Source organism: Anopheles arabiensis, chromosome 3 (assembly GCF_016920715.1).
Source record: "Anopheles arabiensis isolate DONGOLA chromosome 3, AaraD3, whole genome shotgun sequence".
Taxonomy (NCBI): domain Eukaryota; kingdom Metazoa; phylum Arthropoda; class Insecta; order Diptera; family Culicidae; genus Anopheles; species Anopheles arabiensis.
The window spans coordinates 9,103,087-9,113,917 of NC_053518.1; the positions used below are offsets into that span (position 1 = coordinate 9,103,087).

Here is a 10,831-nt window from a genome sequence, read left to right on the forward strand (position 1 = left end):
CCACACAACGCAACACAACGCACACACACGGGTGAGTAGTGTGTTTGGTGGGTCGCTCTTCACCTAACCAAACAACTTCAAGCCGTCACCATCGCGCATCGTCTCCATGGAACCGAAGCGCGCCAACTAACAATAGCCGGGAAATCGGAAAAAATGTTGCCAGAGTTTCCACGCAGAATCGATTGTTTTTTATGTAACTGCGGAGCCAGGAGCGGTTGGCTGTGGTCAACACCGTTTGGTTCTACCTCGAACGGTTGACTGATAGTGGGCTGGCGAAGGTTGTTCGCGTGGAGTCCCTCGGTATCCGCACGGAAGGTGTATTGCGCCGCCATATGGAGCAATGCACATGGTGGAGGTTGATTAAAGGCCGGGCTACATTGATCGTACTCGCACGCGTAATTTTGATTTTCACTAGCGCATCTGGCGGCGGCTGACCGAAGCATTTTGCCAAACAATTTGGAGCCGCTCCAGAAAATACGTTAATTTTCCATGATTTTTACTTAAATCGGAGGAGAAAAGTTTTGTAAAACATAGATACACATGTTTTGCACGCATTGCATTCATTTTTGCAATGGGAAACGATGAAAAAACTAATTAATTTTGAGATCCGGCACGACCATTCCCCCGACGACCAAAAAAAGCTTCCACCAGCCGCCGCCAGATGCGCTAGTGAAAATCAAAATTACGCTTGCGAGTACGATCAATGTAGCCCGGCCTTAATGATTCAATCGGCGTCCAAGGTAGAAATTCTTTATGTACTTGCAAATTATCTTCATCTTCTTATTCCTCCGATCCTTGCTTTTCTTTTTCATGTCTTATTTGTTGCCAATGTTTTCGTTAATATTCATTTTCTAAATTATTGTATATTTCATGATTACGTTAGGTTCCGGAATACAGCGATTAAATGAAGTATCCCTTTATGTTATCTTCTTTCTTCATCACCCAATTGGTTCCCGATATGAAAAACGTGACTCGAAAAAAACGAGTTTCAAATCAAATTCATTCTACCCAAACGACATTTTCAAACCATCAGCGCTAGCGCCATCTACATTTCAATAGCGATACCAGGATCTGAACAAATATTATTGAAACAACAGTAAATGGACATACATTGATGATGTGTTAATTGCTGGGTTTGAACAACTTTTTGTCAATTGTCAATTGGTTTAAAAACGATAATAGAAATAACATAAAAATATGTTCCTTCAATTCCGCCCAGCCCGCTGATAGCGTGTCAACTGACGCGGTACCGATTTGTTACTTGGGTACAGAGTGACCAGAAATACCGATTTATCTGTATTCCTACCGATTTTTGATATGCCTACCGATTCACAGATGAGCCCCCTAAAACTACCGAATTTTCATTTATCCTACCGAAAATCACAGATTTTTTCGTAATACTGACCAAAAAGTCATATTACCATTTCCCAAATCACTTAATGTATTAAACTCTATATGGAAATCACTAGCAACCAGAACCAGAACTTCAACAGAGACAACTAAGGCCCGTGTCTGCACTTCATGAAGTCGAACGCGCTGATAAAATTTTATATGCAATTTGACAGATAATGTAACCCGGCGCTCTAGCAGCAATAGAACACGACATCGAACATGAAAAATGTATAGGACTTCACATGTTCGGTTTGTGGGTAATCACATCGAACATGTAAAATCCCATATATTTTTCATGTTCGATATCGCGTTCGATTGCTGCTAGAGCGTCCCAATCATTTGTTGGGTTAAATTCCCTAGTACAATTTTCCGATCGACACTTCAGAAAGGCCTCATGTGACCGCTGTTAACCAAATCTAAACTATCTCCTTTAAATAAATGAAAGATGTTATTTTCTCGTGCTGCTCTTCATGGGACAGATTAGCTTCCATCTCCGACAACCTCTCCCCCCCCCCCCCACCCCCGCTCAACACTTTAAAGCCTACCGAAAACTACCGAAATAATCTTAAACTCCTACCGAAAACTACCGATAAAATTTTGATGCGCCTACCGAAAACCGCCAAAATAATCTGGCCACTCTGCTTGGGTACCCATTTCACCTTGACAGTGATGACAGCAGCAGAAAAAGCTATTTTTTGCATTTATTTTTTTGCTGAAAAAATCGAAGCGTTCGGACGAACCGGGAATTGCAATCTCGGGAAATATAATATATCCCCCCGCCCCACCCGTTCACATTTCGTGTCATATCCGTATCCGTTTCCCGCGGGGCGCATTTTAGCGAGCGACCCTCTGCATCGCGTGTGTATTTGTTTTACCCTACTGCGTGTGCCCGTTCCGCCCCCAGCAAAAAGGTTCCGCCGGGCTCGACGGACTCCGAAAGGAAAGGATACTGGAGACGAAGAAGAACGCATCTATCGCGAAGTAAAGCAGCGCGTAGTAAAAGTGTATCGTTTAATAGCGTTTAGTAAGAAACCAAGAGAAAAACACAATTGGCACAAACGGGACTATCTGCAGTGGTTGCAGCTTTTTTAGCTCCCCCCGAATAACTGGAGAAGTGCTTTCCCTAGTTTCTTCTTCGTTTTTTGTTGTTTTCTTTCCGTTTCACCATCGCCGCCACACCTCTCGGTCACCCCGCGAAAGGCGACGAACCCTTCCGTGACCGTAGAGAAAGAAAGAGAGAGAGAGACGGAGCGCGCTTGGGGGTTAAAGAAAATCAATGTTTTAGAAACAATTCCTTCCACGCTGTGTATAGTAGTGTGCACAACTACGTACGTGAGATTGTGAGACAAGCGCCGTAATCATTCATTATCGCGTAGCGCCATCCTCATAAGCGAACCTCACTCGACCAAGCACGACAACTCCAGACCTGCATTCAGTGAAGATTGTCTTACATTTTTTTATGTGCTGACCCCCCATGATGTTATGCTAATTTTGGCCATCATCACCACAGTTGAGTTGTCTCGGTTGTTGCAACGCGTTTATTTGCGCCGATATTTAGCAGATCCTGCACACACAGAACAGCAGCAGCAGCAGCACCAGTCAGCTCCTTTATTGAACCATATATCATCGTCCTTGCTAGAGCGCCTTGAGTTCACCATGGAAACCACCGACCGAACCGTCTCTACCGTCGGGAGCGGCAGCAAGAAGTTGTAAGTTGTCCCTTTTTTGATGCCACAGTTTCCGATCCTAATGGCATCGTGCTCTATTCCTTTGCAGCGTATTCAATGCGGACAATAGTCAACATTCCTTCAAGACCACCGATAAGAACATCACAGTCGTGTGTACCGAGGGTAAACATGACCGTGGCAGTTCGAAGATCAAGCTGGTCAACGTGGTCAACTTCAAATGGGAACAGAAAAACTACCCGGGCCGGTTGATAGCCTGCCACAAGGATTGCTATCTGCTGGCTTACTCGATTCGAGGTACAGTACTGCTTCAGGGTTTTCCTTTCTTCTCCCCCGCCACTAACCGATATGCGCCTCTTTTCACCTCCCAACAGTAACGAAGCAGTCGAAGAGCGAAGGTATGGTCCGGGTAGCTCATCTGGACCTGCCCGAACGGGGGCTGATCAAGGGCCTGTCGGACGAGATACTGGATCTGCAGTTCTCGCACAACAGCACCACCGAATGTCTGCTCGGCATCATCGAACGGACGACCCTGCACGTGCACCAGGTGCTGGTGAAGGGCGAGAAGGTGACCACCGCGCTGAAGGTGAAAATCGTCGACCCGCTCGAGGGGCACGTGCCGATCTGCGATCGCATCACGTGGTGCCCGTACCTGGGCGACGGTACCGACTTTAACGACGAGTTTGCGAAGCAACTGCTCGTGTGGACGCGCGGTTCCACCTTCCAGTGCTACAGTATTAGCGTGCTGACGAAATCGTACATCGATACGACCGACCTGAAAGCGTCCGACATCGAGGAGGGCGGGTTTAAGGCGAACGATGGCGAAGCCACCATCACCGGCAGCGTGTTTTCCGACGACGGTACCACGCTCGCGCTCAGCTCGAGCGACGGTCTCATCCGGTTCTACCAGGTGTACCAGCACGCGAACGATCGGTCCCCCCGGCGGCTGCACCTGTGGAAACCGCACGACGGCAAGCCGATCACGAGCTTCTTCTTCCTGGACAACTACACCGAAACGGTCAACAACAAGACGATCTGGAAGCACGCGATCACGTGCGCGGAAAACAACGCCGAGATTAAGGTGTGGTGCTGCGAGTCCTGGGAGTGTCTGCAGACGGTCCGGCTGACGTCGCCGGTCGAGGCGTCGCTCCACTTCAAGGCGGAAATCGACATATCCTCCACGTACCTGGTGCTGACCGAGCGCAGCACGCGCCAGATCTACGTGCTGCAGGTGCGCAAGGGACAGTCGGCGGGCTCGTCGGCGGAAAGCGAACCGAACAAGCCGACCCTCTCCAAGGGCGGCACACGCTCGATCGTGCAGCCGTACATTGTTTCGATTGCGGAGTACCCGCTGTCGGCATCGGTGCTTGGCTTTTCGATACTGTACGCGGCGGCCGGCAACTCGAAGTACGGCGACTACGACGACGATGAGGACGACGAGCAGGCGTCACCGAAGTGTGTCATGATTCGTATGTTCCTCGTGCAACCGAACAACCTGCAGGACTGTACGCTCATGTACGAAGCCATTCCGGACAGTGAAAGCGAACCACTGACGAAGGAACTAACGGACGACCCGGTCCGGGATGATGCGGAGGCAACGGAAAGCACGGGCAACTCGTCGTCCGTTTCGTCTTCCGCTTCCAACGAAACCACGGACAACAATGTGTCGCACGGCCCTTCAGAGGAGGATGATCGTTTGGTGGACGAAACGGCAGCGAAGGGCAAGAAGGTGGATGGGAAGAACGGTGCGCAAGGCACACTGAACAACGGATCGGACAATGTCGAAGAGGAGGAGGAGGAGGATGATAGCAATAACCCCATCGCGCTGAAAATGGCCGAAGCGGCTCAGAAGTTAAACGACGTGTTTGTATCCATCCGCACGGCAAACTCTTCGGCGGAGGGAACTAACGTTGGTGGTACGAGTGGACCTACGACGCCGGCCAGTAGCAGCAACAAAGTGAATCTTATGACACCGGACTCCTTCAGCACACCGGGCAGCGCTACCAGATCAGGTAAGATGACCATACATTTATCACATTTGTTTTTTGTATTGTTTTGTAGATGTTATTTAGAAATTAAACTGTTTGTATTATGTGTTGAGTACTTGTAGCTCAGTTATTCGTTGTTTTAGTTAGCTTTGCAAAGTAAAACGTATTATGTTTCAAATGTAACGTACCGTAGAGGGTTACGAGTTGAAGAGTTACCCTTGTGTGCGTTTAGTTTTCTTGCGGACATTTATGTTATTTATTGTTTGTACTTCCTGGAAGCTTTGATTTTTATGAAAGGAAAAGACAAACACAATGTCCCTCTGCTCCTTTCATTAACGATCCCTTTCGGTCGAAAAAATGACACTTGGTAACGATGCCATGTTTTCCCCCTCCGTTTCGTTCCCCCTTCTCTGACGCTGCAGCAGGCAAGGAGAACGTGAAGGACGTGCGCATTATCAACCTTTCGGAGCTGCCCTACCCCGAAATGGAAACGATCATGAATCAGTACGATCGGCGAACGGCCCCCACGGGAGGGCGAAGGCGGGGCCGGGGTGCACAACCGGTCAACACGACGGTTACGACCAACACCACCGCCACCACGACCGGTGCCAGGAAGGCCGCCAGCTCGTCCGTCACGAGCACGGCCAGCGCGAACGGTAGCGTGTCGTCTAGCGACAGTGGTGGCGCCTCAAGCGACGATGAGCAGGAAGAGGAAGAGGAGGAAGGCGGTGGCAACACAAGCGTTGCCTCGGTGGCCGGTTCCGAGCGGGTCATTACCGACATTACCGACGATCCGGACGATGAGGATGGGGATGAGGAAGACACGGACGCCGAGCCGAAGCCGGTGGTCAAGCAGGGCAAGAAGAAGGGACCTGTGAAGAGTGCCCAGTTTGCGCTGGCCAACGGCAGCACGGTGGTCGAGCAAGGCAAGAGCAGAAAGCAACCGCAGGGCCACGGGACGGGCGCAGTAGGTCAACCGGACGGCGCCGTCATTAGCGTCTCGGGGACGTCACTGACGATGGAACATTTTACGAAAATACTTACACTTGACGAAGCAGAACCGCCGACGGTTCGAGGTAGTTAATTTAACGGAATCTTTGTGTTTAAATTAAAACAGAAGGCGTATAAGCGTCTTCCTATTGTGCGTTTTGCGGACATTAGAAGAGATTAATGTATAAATTTCTGTTTTAGAAAAAATCAAAAGCGACGAAACCGTCAATCCGGACGTACTCAGCACCCTGTTTATGCTGGCCAAAGCCACTAAACAGCACCAGCAGCAGCAGCCGCCAGCGTCGGTTGCGGATATGGTGGCGTCCGCTGGCCAGCAGGTCACGCAGCCCACCACAATGCCGACGACGGACGCACTGGAAGCGTTTGTGAACATGGTGAAGAATCGCTCGGAAGCGGCCGACGATAGTGTGGCGGCCAGTAAGGCGAAGCATCGAAATTCCACCAACGGGCCAGGCAATAATATGGAGGAGGATAGCGTTACAGGTAGGGAGAATTTGCCAATGAGACAGTCCGGGGTAAGTTTCTAAAACGTCTTCTACGCTGTTCTTTTACAGATGCTCCAACGGTACCACCGATGCCATCGGCGGAGATGCTTGCTAGCGGCGGTTCGAGCCCGAGCCGGGAGGTGCAGCAAATCATGTCGACCAAGGGTCCGGTCATCAGCATGGTAGAGGATCTGTTCCTGTACTCGTGCGTCGAGCGGAAGGACGATTACGACGAGGAGGAGGAGGAGGAAGACGACGAAGAGGAAGGTGTGTTGAACGTGGCCGACCGGTTCGATGAAGAGGACGGCGTGGTAGTTGTGGTACCAAACGGTACCAACGACAATGCGGACGAGGAGGTGGTGGACGAGAAAGATCCGGAGCCGGATGTGGCAGACGCTAGCGTGTTGTTGTCCGCAGAAAAGGCAACGGTTGCGGCGTCCGCCCTGAAGGAACCGGCCGCAGACCCCACCATCGAGCGGGAGGAAGTTTCGGCGAAAAGAAAGTCCTCCGCCCTGCTCCACGACAGTCCAGGTGAGGAAAGCGCGAAGGTGGAACCGAACGATGAGCCTTCCGCGCCCGGCTTTTGGCCGTCGTCCGTACCGACGGATGTGCCGGCGGTTGGAAAGGACGTTGTTACGACGGCACCACCGACCATCGTGCACGTGCCCGACTCTTCGAAGCAAATAGCCGAGCTGAGCAGCAAGCTGGACCGCATGATGGACCTCATGGTGGCACAGTCGCGCCAGATCGAGCAGCTGAACGTGCAGCTGGACGCGATGAAGAAAGCCCGGGTGGAGGAGCAGCGCAAGAACAGTGCCACGATGAACCGGTTCAACCAGACGCTGCCGAAAACGATCGAAACGCAACTGTCCGGGCTGCTGGTGCAGCACTCGCTCAAGATGGAGCAGACGCTGGTGAGCTGCTTCAACAATCAGCAGGCCCGCATCGCCGAAACCCTAACGCACCTACCTCAGGCGATGATTGCGCAGCTGCAGGGCCGTCTGCTGCAGGCGATCGTGCAGGAGATGCAGCAGAAGCTGCTGCCCGCGATTAACGGCAAGCTGGACATGGTGCAGCGTGCCGTCGCCGCGGATCTGGCGGAAAAGCTGCGCACCAACGAAGGCGCCATCCGGGACTCGATTCAGCGCACGGTGCGAAGTGAGGTAAGTGTGAAGGGGGAATGTGCTTGTTGATGGAGCAAATTTTAATAAAAAATCCTTTTTCTTTTGCACTCCAGCCTGTCATGAAGGCAATGTCCACGGCCATACAGACAGGCATGCGGACGGTGCTGTACGACGTGTACCACGCATCGCTGCGCGAGGTGATCCTGCCCAGCTACAGCAAACAATGTGAAGAACTGTTCCGACAGATGAGCAAAGCCTTCTCGTACGGCATACTGGAACGTAAGTCCCGTCACTCTCAATTTCGTTCGCTCTAGCAAGTGCTTGATGGTTTCATTTCCCCCTCGGTATCTTTCCAGTCATACAAAAGGTCGACAAACACCTGGAGGGCATAGGGAAGATGCAGGACCGTACCGGCGAGCTGGTGGAAAGCGTTCGGCAGCTGCCGAAGGAGCTCAGCACGACGGCCGACCAAACGACGATAGCGACCGTGCGGGCGCTGCGCGAAACGATCGAGAAGGACATGCGCGGGCTGCACGCGTCGCTGCTCCGGTCGGTGCGCGAGCACATCCGGCAGGAGATCGAGAAGGGCTTCGAGGCACAGGCGTCCTCGCTGGAAGACTCCGTCCTGTCGGTGGTGCGCTCGCAGGCCCAAACGCCCGCCCCGAGCAACATGGACGTGCAGGACCAGATCAAGCAGTACCTGAACGGGGGCCAGATCAACAAAGCCTTCCACAAGGCGCTGCTGTCGAACGATCTGAGCCTGGTGGAGTTTCTGCTCGAGCGGGCCGACCACAAGCAGGTGTTCAATCCGTGCCCGCTCGAGCAAACCGTGCTGCTGTCGCTCATACAGCAAATTTCCGCCGACATGGCAAACCACAATGAACTGAAGCACAAGTGAGTGTGGATTGAAGGATGGCAACGAATCGACAAAAAGGATTGTTTATGAATGTTAACGTCTTATTTTTCTCCCCTTGCAGGTACTTGTCCGATGCAATCGTCAATCTAGACTTTCAGGATCCGATCACGAAGGAACACTCGCCGAAGGTGATCATGGAGCTGATCAGCAACTGTCAGAAGTTTATGACCGCGAACCCACAGAACCCGCTCTGCACCAGCCTGAAGATGCTGGTCATTGCCGCGCAGTACATTGGCTTCAAGAATACCTGATACCTGTTCAAGTAGCGGCAATCAGCAGTAACCAACGGCAGAACCAAGACTGACGGCACCTGAAAGAGCACATTCAAAGAGAGAGAGGGAGAGAGAGAAGAGGTCCCATCCCCCATCGTAAGCCCCCCACAAAGCAATCAAATCAATTCAAATCAATTTTACACCTTTCACACACACACACACAATCCCTTCTTAGATGAAAAAAGACATGACCAACACACCCCATCCCAGAGGGGAACTAATCGTGAACTCAGTCCCATTTTTAGGATTCATCCTGTCCGTGTTCTACTTTTAAGTACAATTTTGACACTTATTTAACTACCTTTTCGTTCGATTGTTTGCAAATTCTATTTGAAATCGTGCTTTGTTATACTTCCATTTGACACTTTTTGATCTGTTTTTACCCTTTCTGACTATAAAAGCGCGCTCATCTACACCCACACTGCATCGCGCAGCACAATTGCATGCTGTCGAGCGTCATTCCATGTCGTCAGCCCCTTCTATGTTTTCCCCCTCGTTGTCACACCACACCCACGTAAAAATCCCCACTCTAACACCGGAATAGGAAACGGATGTTCGTGTGTAGTAGCAGCACTACACACACACACCACTTTGTCGCTGTGTCGTGTAAATGTCGAGACGATAGAAAGAAACAATCATCATCCATCCGCGGATTTACTTTAGTTTGTAATTAACGCAAATCAAATTGAAAACCTTCGATAATAAAACTGTGTCCATACTCCAACACCAGAAAATACACAAAAAAAACAACGATGAGTCAATTAAATGAGCTTTAATTGCCGAATTTAATTTTACAGTTTTTGCTTACATTTATGACGCCCCAGCACCACCACCGTTGCCGGCTTTCAGATGCTCGATGACGTGTTTCGGCAGCTTGATGCGCTTTCTGCTCTTTTTCTTTACCACTCCACCCTCCCCCACGGTGGGTGACTTGCTCTCCGACGGCGTCCCCTTTCCGTCCACCCCCTTTTTCGTCTTTTTGGGCTTTTTACACGACAGCGGGTTGGGGTTTTTCACCTTTCGCTTCTTCTTGGGGCCACCGTTCGATTCGGGCGCAACGAGCCCTTCCTTCACTTTTAGCTTTTGTATCGTTTGCTGATCAAGTTCACGAATGCCTACCCGACTCTTCTGCCCTTCCGCAGCCGCCTGACGGTGGGCCTCCGACGGTTGCACCAGCGTGGGGACGGATGCATTGTGCAGGTAGAAAAGCGGTATACCCGGATGCTCGCGAACCCACTCCTGCAGCGCTCGGTCCTGCGTAGCAACGATGTAGTGGCACGATTTGGTCATGGATTTGATGCAGGACGAACCGTCGAGCGGTCGCTTCTCGTGGCCGCAGCGATGTACGAGGAATTTTTTCAACAGCTGACTGGTGCCGGTGAAGCCCGGTCCGAGATTGTCCGTCTCGGTGATGATGCATGCCGTGACGATGGGCTTTACCTCACACTGGAAGTACTTTTTTAGCTGCTCTTCTATTTGCAGGCGGATCTGGAAGAGTTTTAGAAGAGGTGAGTTAATAAATACAAAACGAAAAAGCAAAAGCACGTTGTTTGAGGAACGGAAACGGGGATCCGGTACCTTGTACGCTGCATGGCAGAAGCTTCCATCGATCAGCACGAGCAGTGGTTCGCGAAATCCAAAGTTGTTGATGTAAAAACTCATATACTTACGAGTTTTCTTGTGTTTGGTGATTTTCATTGTGAATTAGGAGCGTTTTTCGGTGTGTTTTAGGCGATCTTTTCTCCGACGGCAGCGGTGTTGCACGCGTTGAAAACACAACAAACGGATTATCCGTGTGCCGTGTGTCGTTTTGACGTTTCATCGACTTTTTTGGCGCAGTGCTGCACAGTGGGAAGCCGTGCAGTGATTTCAAATTTGTAAGTATTTTTATACGTTACATTTTAATCTTTTAGTAAATAAAAACACAATTTTCAAGCTTCTCAACAAGAAAAAGCACA

General features: G+C 50.7%; 2 protein-coding genes across 5 annotated transcripts; one reads left to right on the forward strand and one right to left on the reverse strand.

Annotated features, from left to right (window-relative positions):
• Positions 1–2,078: 2,078 nt before the first annotated feature.
• Positions 2,079–9,637, forward strand: LOC120900867 (enhancer of mRNA-decapping protein 4 homolog). Of its 4 annotated transcripts, none has more exons than XM_040308419.1 (9): positions 2,079–3,101; positions 3,169–3,374; positions 3,452–5,089; positions 5,488–6,144; positions 6,257–6,559; positions 6,631–7,724; positions 7,799–7,964; positions 8,042–8,579; positions 8,663–9,637. In XM_040308419.1, the coding sequence occupies exons 1-9, from the start codon at positions 2,875–2,877 to the stop codon at positions 8,850–8,852; spliced, it is 5,019 nt and encodes a 1,672-aa protein (XP_040164353.1). In that variant the 5' UTR covers positions 2,079–2,874; the 3' UTR covers positions 8,853–9,637. The 4 variants fall into 4 exon arrangements, with proteins under 4 accessions (XP_040164353.1, XP_040164355.1, XP_040164354.1 ...); XM_040308421.1 differs by having other exon boundaries at positions 5,491–6,144; XM_040308420.1 differs by having other exon boundaries at positions 2,080–3,101; positions 5,488–6,141.
• On the reverse strand, positions 9,631–10,650 carry LOC120900868 (rRNA-processing protein UTP23 homolog). The gene is made up of 2 exons (XM_040308423.1): positions 10,452–10,650; positions 9,631–10,361 (listed from the first exon to the last, which is right to left on the reverse strand). Exons 1-2 carry the CDS (start codon positions 10,569–10,571, stop codon positions 9,684–9,686), a joined length of 798 nt encoding a protein of 265 aa, XP_040164357.1. The 5' UTR covers positions 10,572–10,650; the 3' UTR covers positions 9,631–9,683.
• Positions 10,651–10,831: the final 181 nt, after the last annotated feature.